General features: G+C 46.3%; 1 protein-coding gene across 2 annotated transcripts in view; it reads left to right on the top strand.

Moving 5' to 3' along the window:
• The window catches only part of ITIH5 (inter-alpha-trypsin inhibitor heavy chain 5), a 53,880-nt gene that overhangs the window by 31,133 nt on the left and 8,915 nt on the right, over positions 1 to 13,832 (top strand). For both annotated transcript variants that reach the window (XM_074168174.1, XM_074168173.1), the window contains 3 exons: positions 7,135 to 7,306; positions 10,246 to 10,555; positions 13,114 to 13,667. In XM_074168174.1, the coding sequence (XP_074024275.1) occupies positions 7,135 to 7,306; positions 10,246 to 10,555; positions 13,114 to 13,667 (1,036 nt within the window). The remainder of the gene's footprint in view (positions 1 to 7,134; positions 7,307 to 10,245; positions 10,556 to 13,113; positions 13,668 to 13,832) is intronic.

The raw sequence follows: 13,832 nt of genomic DNA on the forward strand, positions 1-13,832 counted from the left end.
CAGAGGAAGAAAGGGCAGATTGTCCCCCACAAGAGGGGGATGAAGGAAGGTTAAAAAAAATTCCAAGGATACACTTCTGGGTAAAAGCCCATTTTTGGTACAAAAGTCCCTGTTGCTGGCAACTGGCATGTGATCTGCATTACGTGGGCAGAAAGGAAACTGGGACACAGAGGAAAGCAAAACTCACAAGATGTGGCTTCAGTCTTCAACGGGAATCATAGAACCATAGAATGGTTAGAGTTGGAAGCGACCTAAAAGATCATCGACTTCCAACCCCCCTGCCATGGGCAGGGACACCTTCCACTAGACCAGGTTGCTCAAAGCTCCATCCAGCCTGGCCTTAAACACTTCCAGGGATGGGGCATCCACAACAACTTCCCTGGGCAACCTGTTCCAGTGTCTCACCACCCTCACAGTAAAGAGGTATCTAATCTAAGTCTCCCCTCTTCCAATTTAAAACTGTTACCCCTTGTCCTGTCACTACACTTCCTGACAAAGAGTCCTTCTCCGGCTCTTCTCCTGTAGGCTCCCTTCAGATGATGCTGCCCAAACCTCTGCTCTCTCTGTACCTCAGATCCTCCATGTAAAAGGGCAGTGGAGCTCACACCACCTTTCCCTTGGCCACTGGATCCCAAACCAAGTCCATGGCAGCACGTTGGCTGACCTCCATAGCACCATTTCAGGTGTGACACTGATGCCAATCATCACTTAAGTCACCGCATTAATCCCTCTGACAGACTATGGCCAGATTGGGCCAGATACAGCTGTCGTGGCTTGGAAAAGCCAGCTCTGGACCTTTTATCGGCTGCCTGTACCTGTTTAGAAAAGGAAACATATGAACCGAAGCATAGAATATATTGAAAGGGAGGGAGAAGATATTGAAGGGGAGGGAGAAGCTCTTCTGTTCCTTCCCTTGTACTTCCTTGCAGTGTTTTGCCAAACAACATGTTTACTTGTACTTCTCTCCTTCTCGCTGTTGGAGATCTGTTTTCTGAGCCCTTGAACAGGGCTGTGGGTTCCTAATTCCCTTTGAGATTAAATCTTGTGCCTTAGCTCCTTTCTTGTCAAATATGGCTTCTCACCGGGGATCTGGAAGGACAAAACAAAGCCTAGTGAAATTTTGTCTTCTAGTTGTGACATCCTTCAGTAGATGGTTGCAGATGGTCCCATGTCTGTTACCTGCAGGCTGAACAAGGAGTTCACCGTTTTCAGCTGGTGGGTACTGCTTTCCAAAGGCTTTGGTGGTGAATGCTGTCCTCTCTGCCACGCTCTTTAGGCTGACTCATCTCAAGCTCATGCGGTTCCCTGAAGCTGGAAAGGGGCTGTATCCCTGGCGTTGGTGTCTTGCTGCCCAGCCGTTGCGAGGGCAGATGCCAGCTGTGTTTGGGCGTGCAGGGTGCAGCTGAGGGTTGCCAAGTGATCTCAGAGCTGCTGGGAGAGCTCGCTCTGTATCTGGAAGCTGTTTCCAAGGGAGTTAACTCTGCAGTGCTGCAGAGACCCACTGTCCATACAGAACTGGATTCAGCATGAACTGAAAGTCTTTTGATTATTTTTTTTATTTTATTTTATTTTTTGTTTTTTAATGGGCTGGCGTGAAGCTTGCACAGAGGATGTGGGCCTGGGATGAAGCACTTACAAGTGCTCCTAGGCAATGGAAAATGTGAATACGTGGGCTTGGGATGTGCATTATAATGAGGTGCTTGAATTCTCCCCTTGCTTCATAGCAGGGCCAATGTCTGGCAACGCCGTGGCATCTAACAACCACACATTGTCTCCCTTTGAACTGCACAGCTTTCGGGGTAACCAGGCTTCCCCCTCATCCTGCTCCTCAAACAACCAAGAGACTGTGGGAGAAATGTCATGGGGACTCAGATTCCTCCTAAAAGGTACCCAGATGGTCTGACATCATCCCAGATGTCTCTGAGGCAGCTCTTTGACCCAGGAAAGGGCTGAAGGCTCTCAGCTCTCCCATGGGAGTGTGTCTCTTCCCATGCTTTGCTCCACCAGTGTTTAAGCTAAGTGGGGTCTGTCAGAGCTAGCCCCAAGGGCCGGGTACAAAGGTGACAAATCACAGCCAAACAGGAGCGTAGCTGAGGGAGTTCTCCTCTTCCTGCTCTTGCTGGGGGTCGTATAGCCCTGAGTAATCTTGGCTATGATGCGGGGCCCTTAGCAAGCAAGAACCAGAAGAGGAGCAGTTGTGTTGCTTGTCCAGGTATCGGTGTGGAGGTGACAACAAAGACCAGCGTGGCGGCTGGGAGCTGGCTTGTAAGCTTGAGAAGATGCTATCTGCACGTTGGTCATGGAGACAGTGAGAGGCCATCTTCTGCTCCTCATCATTCCTGAAGCACAGACCAAAACTGTAATCACTCCCTGGCATCCATGGTCATCCCCCTTGTCCTCAGCTGTAGACCATGACTCTTCTGTTCCAGATTTGGGGAGTGATATGTTGTAGCCTTGGAGGTGGCTGTTTCAAGCCCTAGGTTTCAGCTGGGCTGACAGCTCACTCACCAGCACAGCTTCTCGACCCAAGTGCACTGGAGTGACAACAGTTCAGTCTCCACCTTTCAGCTTGACTTCATCCATGCTAATCTGGGGGAAATGGAGGAATCTCCCTCCACTGAGTTATCTTCTTTTAAATCCCGATTTAAAGCTTGTCTCTGACAGCTACAAACCATTCCCAGCTGGCAAAAATTGGTTATTTTTTTTTTCCAGCTGTTCTGTATTGCTACTTCCTGACATCCTCTCCTTTAATCCTTGCTCCACCCTCCACCCAAAAATGCATCTACCCAGGCAAACGCAAGGGGAGAAGTGTTTGACCTGCCACGAGGGCGCTGGAGTCTTAAACTGGATTCCTCACAGTGAGTGGGTCAGATCTGTGCCTGGTTTATCCCTAAAATGGATCGGTGTCATGTGCACAGCCATGGAGGAATTATATGGTCCTCACCGGGGAAGAAATGGTTAATTTTCTGCCTCGAAGGAGAGCGCCTTTGGCAGGAGTTTCAGTGCAGTGACTCACTGGGGCCAGGCGGGACTGGAAGTGCAAAGACCCCATCGGCAGCTTGGGAATCCCACGGGCAGCCTCAGCCCTTGGCTCCTCGAAGCCAGGAGAAGTTCCAGCTGTGGCCTTACAAGGCCAGAATGAGAAACCTGCTGCCGTGTTCCGACTGAAGCCGCTGCCAGGCACTCTCTGCACGAAAAGCTCTGCAAATCCTTGCCTAGGGGCTGGTGGAGATGCCTGCCGGCTCCTGATTCATATCCAGCCCTCCAGAGGGAAGTCACGTCTCTCTCGCAGCCTTTTTATGGCTGAGGGATGTTGGTAGCAAAGTATGTGTTGCCACCCCTGAGGAACTGCAGTCTTTGGGATAAACCTGGAGGTCCTTATGGGCTGGAAGGAGAGAGGGAAACCAGGCAATTCAGAGCATTCTGAGAGAGGGGGAGAGCCAGTTCAGCCCCTTTGGGCTCCAGTAAGTACTTTAATGCTCAGGACCAGGCAGGATTCGGTCTTGAGGTGTCTCACCTCTATAGTTGAGCTACTCAGCCTCTTGGAGAGGCTGGGAGACAGGCACTTCCAGACAATGACTCAGCCCATCCTAAAACCTATCCAAAACAGATGGGATGAATTACTCTCTGGAGGTGTCTTCCCCTGCCTAGAGAGGGATTAGATGCAGTGCCCAGCTTTCTGATGACTGAGTTGGGAAAGCTGAATCCCACCCTTTATTTTTTCTTGGGATGAGGTAAAAGCTGCAGGAGAATGAACCCTATGGCTTCCCTCATTCTGTTTGCTTTGGAGCAAAAACGTTCATACACACACACTTGTACATATGTTTGTGTGTATAAATGTTACGTAAGTTCAAAGGGTTTTTTATTGAACTTGCAGAAGAAAGCACATTATAGAGATGCCAGAATCCAGGGTGTCTGTGCATGAGCATTAAAATATGACAGAACCTTTTCCTGGGAAAAACTGACTCAAGCTCCATGGAAATGACTTAACTGTGACAAAAAGGAAAGAGAGAATGAAAGAAGGGGAGAGAGAGATGGTCCCAGCCCCATATTTGGCCCCAGTATGAGGGTGTGGAAAAGAGTTGTGTTTTCTAGGAAAATCTGCTTCATTTCCCTCCTGACCCCTTCCGCAATTCTAGCTTGGATGCTGTGTACATCAAACTACACTGTTGCTCTGTGCTGTTTCACCTTTTCTTTTCCTTTTCTTTCGGCTGACCACAGGCAAGAATGTCAAAAGGAATTTCTGAGCGCACTGGAGGTGAGACGCAGCCTCTCTGCCAGAAGGCCAAAGCAAGATTATTTTTCCTCTTGCTTTGTTCTCAGAAACAACAGAGCTGTTTGGTCCCAATAAATCCCTCTGAGAAAAGTGCAGTTTGACAGAATTGCAAAAAAAATGAAAAGAGGGTTTTTGTAATGGGAAAGGTCAAGTCATGTTAATTATCATTAGAGCTATAATATGGATAATGAGATTTGGGGAGTTTCCCTCCAAATCATTGCTTTTAGGCACCACTGTTTCTCTCCCTTGCCTGCCCTGAGGGGCAGTGGAGGGGGAATGTTGCATGTAGGGAGCTGTTGTGGTGTCACTGTTTCTTGCTTTAACATCCTGCCCCAAATTTCCTTCAGCAGAAGTTGGCGTGAAGGATCACGCTCACACAGGATAGAAGCTTCTCCATTTATATTTTCTGCTTACTTTGATCCCATCCAGCCTACCAATATCTGAAGGGAGCCTACAGGAGAGCCGGAGAGGGACTCTTTGTCAGGAAGTGTAGTGACAGGACAAGGGGTAACGGTTTTAAATTGGAAGAGGGGAGACTTAGATTAGATATTAGGAAGAAATTGTTTCCTGTGAGGGTGGTGAAGCACTGGAACAGGTTGCCCAGAGAAGCTGTGGATGCCCCATCCCTGGAAGTGTTTAAGGCCAGGCTGGATGGGGCTTTGAGCAACCTGCTGTAGTGGAGGTGTCCCTGCCCATGGCAGGGGGGTTGGAACTCAATGATCTTTAAGGTCCCTTCCAACTCTAACCATTCTATGATTCTATGATTTTTTTCGAGGGACAAATGCATGGGCTACTCTTGTTATCATGGAATAAATCCAAGAGTCCTTTTCTCCACTGTGATTCCTGCTTCGCCCTTCTGTGCATGCATGAGAGATGGTTTGGCCTACTGGGTTGAGAGCTGGAAATGCCAGGTTTTGGAAAGTTCTCCATTTGTGGCCTTGACATCATTACAAACGTACTCTGTGCCTCAGTTTTCACTTCTGTAAAATGGGACTGTCAATGTTTGAAGTCCCTTTTGAAGGGTGATGTCTTGTATCTCATGCATTTTTACAATACAAAGGCTATTGTAAAAGAGGAGATTAGAGAGCTTAACACCTTTCCTTCTTGTTCAAATAACTGCTATTTAGCTCATCTTAGCAGGTTCTCTGTGGACTGTTAAGCTCGGGAGACAGCCTTCATGTTTGGGGCAGGCATTCATCTTCTTGAAGGTTTACTTGGTGCTCAGCGTGATTTGAACCTAGTGGGGTTCTCCTCTCCTCTCTGAAAGAACCTCTTCCACCAACGTTTGGTTTAGTATTCTTATCTAGGAAACATTCATGGTGGTGAGACGTGGAGCAATGTTCCAGCCAAGCAAATGGAGGGATGAATCCCATGGCCCGTACAGAGGAAAATGGTTTATAGAGAGGACAGAAACAGGCAGGGAGGAACTCCAGACCTGGATCCAAAATGTTTGAAGCTATGGGAAATATTCCCCTTAACTTCAGATGGACTGGAAGCCAAGTCACCAGCTGGGAGGATTAGAGATTCCACTGCGGTGGGTAATTTGTTTGCAATTGCATCATTGCATCATCAGCTTCGATGCAGAATCCAGAGGGATATTGATGACACAGCTTGATCAGTCGTTTGAGCTCCTTTCCAAATTGTCTTTACATAGCAACATCAGGCCTAGAGACATATGTTTTCCAGCACTGCTGATTAGCTTTTGTACTTTTTCTGGACAAGCCCTTTGCATATTTCTCTGATAGGCATGAGAGAAACCTTTAAATGCTGCTGAGTCCACCGTATTATTCCCTGCATATCTTTCCTTGGAGATTGAAATGGTGGTCAAGAAGGGGCAGAGCTGAGAAGCTGCTGATCCCTCTACTTACAGAAGTTGCCTGGTATTCCTCCCATGTGTTTTGCGTCTAAATATAGCGTATGTTTGCATGGACAGAGGCTGCTTTTGGGCATCTTCTCTCAACTGGTCTCACTGAGCTGAAGTTTGTCCCCATGTGAGCACAGCTGCATGGCTGCCAAATCAAAGTTGGTCACACCAGGGAGAACTGGACACATCTGTACTCTTCCTGTTGGCTTATCCTCAGTGGTCTGTCTTTCCCACCACCCAGGAACCTTAACCTCTCTCGCTATGAACTCATCTCGATACCAGCTTTCCTCACTCTGGTTGCCTGTATTTACACATGATGATGAACAGCAGAGCAATACAATGTTGGCATGTTGCTGGAAAAACAATGTCCCTAGGACAAAAGTGACAACAGGTAGAATCTGCAATGACTAGTCAGGGCTTCTTTTAATATCTTACTCATTTGAACATATTAGCTGAAACATTTGTGAATTACTGGAACTATTCATTGTGGTATGTATATACCAATCGGTATCCTAATTATGAGCAGATTGTGCGCATCCTCAACATATTTAGAGGTATTTCAACTTATAAGTAATCTTTTTAACTATATGCCACTTACAGCTTACTGCAAGTCTAGAGGGCTGTAGAAGAACTCCACAAGGTTTCAGTATCCCTTAGTTCAGAGCATGGTTTTCCCCGTCACTGGGAGCTTTAATCTTAATTGTTATGCATGATTTTTAAGCTTAGTTAGGTCTAAACATGTGTCTTACAGACAGATCTTTGCAAGAGCTTTTGGGCAAGAGTTGTTCTTTTGTCTTAACATCTTAAATAGCATCTGGCACCACAAAGATGAGGCTTTGAGGCAGGGGAGGACATCCCAATTTTCCTCATAAGCCAAACTGGCAGTGTAGAAATATCTATAAGATCAGTAAACATCTTAAGAATTAAATTCTTGCCCACTAAAGCAGTGACAGTTGTGCCTACTTGTCTCTCTTCTCTTCTCTTTTCTTTCTAGACCAAAGAAGCTCTCTTCACAATTCTCCAGGACCTAAGGCCTGAAGACCACTTCAACATCATTGGCTTTTCCAACCGAATAAAGGTCTGGCAGCAGGACCGGCTGGTGCCAGTCACTCCAAATAATATAAGAGATGCCAAAAAGTACATTCATAACATGTCACCTACTGGAGGTACGATCGAAAGATATGAACGGGATTAATTTTGTTATCCAATTAACTACACCAGAATGGAGAGGGGAATGTGGTCCTGTAGCATGTAGCAAGAAAAAGACATTGGGACTTAGGTCACGGGACAAGGGGGCCCCTTCCCTATTTCCACTCAGGTTTATGTTACAGAAGGATATATGCCCTTTATCAGTGTACATGATGGGAAGGTGTCCCCAGATCCAGTCATATGACCTGCTATACTTATTAAATCCAGACTGGGCCCATTCTCCTGTTTATCTGGTGAGACCCTCGGAGTGGGAAAGTTCCCAAGGTTATTTCTTGAGGACACAGGAAGAAATACCACATCCTGGTGAAGGACACACAGGGCCAGTTCTTGTGCAGTTTCTGAAAGCCTGTGTAAATGCAGGCACATGGTTTTGTCTTGGCTGGAAACTCCAGGGATGGGCTATCCAGTGAGGGCTGTGGGATTGCCTTCTACAAGAGCTAGTTTCTTGCCTAGTACTGTTTTCTTCTTCTCTCTACCGAGGAACAGTCAGAGTGACATTTAAGAATGACAATTAAGAATTTCTTGCCCTTTTTCACTTGTGCCTTGTTGCCAGGAGTGAAGAGGGGAGAGGAGGAGACCCCAGAACAGTGGCAGAGTGCTGGCATGATTTTGAACTTGATTCAGTGGTCTCCTGTGAGGCTATGGATAGTAATATAAAAAAACATAGTGAGGTTTGTAATCATAGAATCACAGAATGGTTTGGGTTGGAAGGGACCTTAAAGATCATCGAGTTCCAACCCCCTGCCACAGGCAGAGACACCTCCCACTAGACCAGGTCACTCAAAGCCCCATCCAGCCTGGCCTTGAACACCTTCAGAGATGGGGCATCCACAGCTTCTCTGGGCAACCTGTCCCAGTGTCTCACCACCCTCACAGTAAAGATTTTCTTCGTAATATCTAATCTAAATGTCCCTTCTGTCAGTTTAAAGCCATTACGCCTAGTCCTATCCCTCTACTCCCTGATCAAGAGTCCTTCCCCATCTCTCCTGTAGTCCCTTTAGGTACTGGAATGGGCTCTAAGGTCTCCCCAGAGCCTTCTCTTCTCCAGGCTGAACAACCCCAACCAAACAAACTTTGGCAGCTGTGCCCATTCTAGCTGAGCACTCCCCAGGCAAGCAGAGAGCAGCAAAATAACCTGTGCAAATCCTCCCCGATGCGAGCAGTCACAGCTGGTTGAAGGTCAGACAGGGCCTTCCCATGGCTGCCCCTGAGCGGTGACTGCTCCTGGCAAAGGAAACTCTCTGATGGAAAAACACAGCAAACAGGATGGTTTGCCGTACTGTTTGTATTGCGAGAGGAAGAGTTTAGGAAGTGGTCAAGGGGCCTGCCCAGTTAAACAATTACCAATAGTGGGACTAAACTCAGAGAACAAAGCTTTTTACTCCCGAAGTGCCGAAAGAGCTGTGCAGGAACCAGCTGAGTTTGCACATGAACCTGCCAGAGGAGAAAAGTGAAAGGAAATGATTAACTCATGTTCAAGAGGAAGGTGCAGTGATTCTTCACCACAGGCCAGTGGTACTTCAGTTTTGGCTAATTCTGCATTTTTCCTATAAACGTGCTGTTGCTTGAGTATCTTCCAGTGAACATGAATGTGCTGAGGCTCACAGATCACACACATGAAGAACGTGCTGCGCTTACACTGCTGTATCTTACTCACACACCAAAGAAATGGGAACAAAATATTGCTGCTAAATAGTTGTGCACGTGGCAAAAGGCAGTTTTCACTGTTTTGTAGCCTCTATGATGTGGCTGGGTTTGAAATGACAAAATCTGCCGCGTGGGATGGTTTTCTTTTGTTTCTGGGGAAAAAAACATATTTCTGAAACTTTGGATCTGGAGACTAAGAGAACATTAGGATATTTAGATGCAGGGTTTTGGTTCAAAGCCATTTTGCAAAAAAAAAAAAATCTAGATTTTGAGGACTTTTCAGAAGCCCCTTTCCTGTTCCTTGTCTTGCTGCAGTCATTGGAGCTGTGCATGCTAAGTTTCTAGGTACATGATGCACGGTCAGACCTGGTAGCACATTCTTGCTGATAACCCCCTAGGTATTTCCTTCTGGACCCGTAGGAGGAGTCTGTTGTCTATGGCTCAACACATTTCACCTGCTTTTTTTTCTGAGAGCTGTTTCTAACACAGACATACTAATCTTGCAAAGGTTCCACAAACAATCCCTCTTTGCTTTGACTAGCATAAAAAATACATGGAGCGAGGAGATGCCTGTACTCATTTTCCTGCTTTCTTTTTTTCTGAACACACGGTAGGTTTGAATCCTTTTCATGGCTGTTCTTCTAAAGTACATCTATTCCCTCATTTATTTTCCATTTCATCCCTCTCTCCCCACTTCAGGCAGCTCCATTCTTCACTAGCCAGTTTTGTGAAAACACACTCCTCGGCTAACAAAGCCATTTCTCCTCCCTTTAAACTTTGTTAGCCCTTGGGGTTTGAAGAACAAACCCAACCACTTGTTTTCCCACTAAAAGCTTTTTTCCTTTCTTCAAATCTTGTGCCCTTCAGACAAAATGTGCAGAACTTGTTCTCCCAGTTCAGATACCATCTGGGAGAGTCCCTAATTAAGTTTAACTGGGTTTTTATGTACCGGCAGGACATGGTATGTGCTATGACTCTGCTCACCATGGCTGACTATTGTACATTGAGACATTCAAGGATACAGTAATTTCACACAATAAACTGTAATTCATAAGACTATAAAGACCTATCCCAAACGTGTGCTGAGTAACAGAGCTGAACCGAGTTAAAGGGCTAGTGCAACCTCATGTAGAGAAAAGGAACATCCTGATGAATAGAGATGCTGTCGTTGTACTAGCGGGAGCTTAGGGAAATTATTTGTACCACTCTTAGAAGGAGAAATGAGCTAATCGTTTTGGTACCTTCCCAGGGACTAATATCAATGGTGCTCTCCAGACTGGTGCAAAGCTGCTAAATGACTACATTGCTCAGAACGACATTGATGCCAGGACTGTCTCTCTGATCATCTTCCTCACGGATGGGAGGCCCACTGTTGGGGAAACACAGTCGTCCAAAATCCTCAGCAACACCAAGGATGCCATCCGCGATAAATTTTGCCTCTTCACCATCGGCATTGGCAATGATGTGGACCAGAAGCTGCTGGAGAGGATGGCACTGGAGAACTGCGGCATGACGAGGCATTTCCAGGAGGATGAGGATGCAGCCAGCCACCTCAAAGGGTTTTTTCTGCTTTTTCTGTGCTTATACCCTTGTCCTCTGAGCAAGGCTTTTGGGGAGGGAAATCCTCTAAGGAGATATTGCAAGAGATGGGAGTTTCTCTGAGGCTCAGCTCTGGTTGAGAGAGGCAGAGTATGCTCAGATCATAGAAGCATAGAATGGTTAGAGTTGGAAGGGACCTTAAAGATCTTCTAGTTCCAACCCCCCTGCCATGGGCAGGGACACCTCCACTAGAGCAGGTTGCTCAAAGCCCCATCCAGCCTGGCCTTAAACACTTCCAGGGATAGGGCATCCACAACTTCCCTGGGCAACCTGTTCCAGTGCTTCACCACCCTCACAGGAAACAATTTCCTCCTAATATCTAATCTAAGTCTCCCCTCTTCCAATTTAAAACCATTACCCCTTGTCCTGTCACTACATCTCCTGACAAAGAGTCCCTCTCCGGCACTCCTGTAGGCTCCCTTCAGATATTGGAAGGCTGCTGTGAGGTCTCCCCGGAGCCTTCTGTTCTCCAGGCTGAACAGCCCCAGCTCTCTCAGCCTGTCTTCATAGGGGAGGTTCTCTATCCCTCTGATCATCTTCGTGGCCCTCCTCTGGACCCGTTCCAACAGGTCCATGTCCTTCCTGTGTTGAGGACTCCAAAGCTGGAGACAGTATTCCAGGTGGGGTCTCACGAGCGCAGAGTAGAGGGGTGCTGAGGGATACTGAGGATGCCTAACCTGAAATTATCTTCTGGTGGTTATGTGTGGGCAAGAGTGTCTTCCTTTTAAATTGGATTTTGTAGATCCTTCTGCCACTCTACTTATGTCATTTGCTTCTCACAACATGCATTTTGGATAGCAAGTGGCTTTCCCTGGCAAATGAAGGATGTGCTGGTTGTTTGGGCTGCAGGAACCCAACACTGCAAGTACTTGTTCAAACACCTCTCTCTGATAAACATCTCACTGTTTACCAAGCTCAATGATGGTGACTCCATTTGGCATCTGGTACAAAATTTATACAGAAAGGCACAATCGCTTGCTGGAGGCCAATTCAAATCACTATTGGAGGGAAAATCTACATGGATGCCAATGTAATTTCTCATTTTTGTAGTCAGTGGGTTGTATTTTTACTCTCATACTTCCTTACATTTTACTATATGACAGGTTCTATCCCTTACTCCACTATTTGTTATACTCCAGGAATTGTTTAACAGAAAGTTCTCAGGTTTAATTGACTTGTATTTTAAAATGCATCAAGGTCTCTGCATCAAAGACGGTGAGTGCTCAGAGACACTTTAAAATAAAGCTAATCAGTTCAGGCTTTGGATTTCCTCGGAGAGAGAATAAAACAGAAAGTGTGACTTCTAGACAATCTGTTTAAGCAGATGTGAAAAATAAATGCAGCCTGAACTAAAAAAGGGCTGAGGCCAGTTTGTTGTTTATTTACCAAATCAGACTCAAATGACTTGCCAAGAGACGAGGAGTCTGGCATTTAAATGGGAAAAAAGGCATTCTTGGAGGAGCTTGGGAAGATCCATGGAAAGCATGTCACTGCAGGGAAAGCACAGTACTGTAAGCTTGGGCTTTGACCTCTTGTGAAGGCTTTCTGGCCTGTCCAGTGTGAAGTATTCTCAGAAGTATGGTAGGTCACATTAATAAAGCATTAAAGGGTTAAACTCTGGTTCCATGGAAGTTCGTTGCTTGCTCCAAGAGAAAGTCAACAATCAGGTAGCAGTGAGTTCTCTCTGCCAGTCCTCCTCTAGTTAGGATTCCCCCATTCCTTGGAAATGTCCTCATTTATGGGGGCATAGTGAGATTCCTTTTTGATTTTCTTTCTCCTCTGACCTTCAGAAAACCATGTTCCTGCCTGTCCCATACTGATCATCCAAAGGTGTATTATCTAGGGCTCTTCCGGTGATACAGAACCTTTGGTTCAGATACTCTCCAGCTTTGGGGGGCATCTTGGTCTTACAGTTTCTGACTCTGGAATGCCATGCGTAATACCACTAGAAAACTGTGTGTAACAGCATCTTTTCAAAGTATGTTTTGAAATAACTAGGGTGCTTTCTGTGAGCCTGAGCAGCCAAGAATTTACATTTGAGGGATGGGCCCTCTTAAGCAAACTTAAGTGGTTCCAGATATCTCCTTGCAGAGCACTTGAATCATAGTGGAAGGTAGGTGACTGCCAGACCATGCTGGGATGCTTCTGAGCATGCTTAGGAGATTGTTTCGATGCCTAAGAAACGCTGAAAACTAAAATGAGGCAGAGAATACTTCAGGTTGAAAGGTTGAAAGTGATTACATCGTCTCTGGAGGTGATGTAATCCAGCTTTCTGCTCAGAGAAGAGTGAGGGCTTTCAGGGCCTTGTCCATTCAAGTTTTGAAAAAGCCGTCTCTCTGGGCCCAGTTACAGTGGATGCAGTAGTTAAATTTGGGGCCTGGTAGCTCTAACTGCTCCTGAATGTCTCAGGAGCCACATTAGGCAGTCTGATGGTATCCTTGGCCATGTATAAGTGCAAGAGTCTGTGCATACACCTGGATGAACAGTAGTAACAGTGAGAAATGTGTCTTTTTTTCAGGTTCTATGATGAAATAGGAACACCCCTTCTCTCTGACATCCGTGTTGATTACCCTGAAGACAACGTGGAGCAAGTCACCCAGAACTTCTTCCCTAACTACTTCAATGGCTCTGAAATTATAATAGCTGGCAAACTTATCAATCGCACCTCAGATAGCCTCCACGTGGAGGTGACCGCTAGCAACTCTAAGAAGTACATCCTCCTCAAAACAGATGTGGCTATTGACCTGCCAAGCAGGAATGACATCAGAGGTGTCCCTGGCCTGGAAGATGGCAAAGGTGACAGGAATTACATTGAGAGGGCATGGAGTTACCTCACCATCAAGGAATTGCTGAACTCCCGGTTGAAGAGCGATGACAGTCAGGAAAAAGACTATTTGACGGAGAAAGCCAAGTCAATGGCCCTGGCTTACAATTTCGTTACTCCCTTCACCGTTCTGAAGATGAGGGAGGCTGGGCTCCATTCAGAACAACCTCAAGAGGAGTTTATCAGCCCTTCGACTGATGGCATTGGTGAGAAGTTGCAGAGCTTGCAGGGACACAAGGCACCACCAGGTATGAGGGGAAAAATAACCATGTACTGATAAGAAATCTTTTTGCATAGGTGATGTCTCACGGTTGCCTTTGGCAAGAGGGATGATCTAGCCCATGGACTGAGGGATGGTAAACGGAAAGCTGAGATCACACTGATTTGCTCATTGTGGGATAAGTAACCTTGAG

This window comes from Numenius arquata, chromosome 2 (genome assembly GCF_964106895.1).
Source record: "Numenius arquata chromosome 2, bNumArq3.hap1.1, whole genome shotgun sequence".
Taxonomy (NCBI): Eukaryota; Metazoa; Chordata; class Aves; order Charadriiformes; family Scolopacidae; genus Numenius; species Numenius arquata.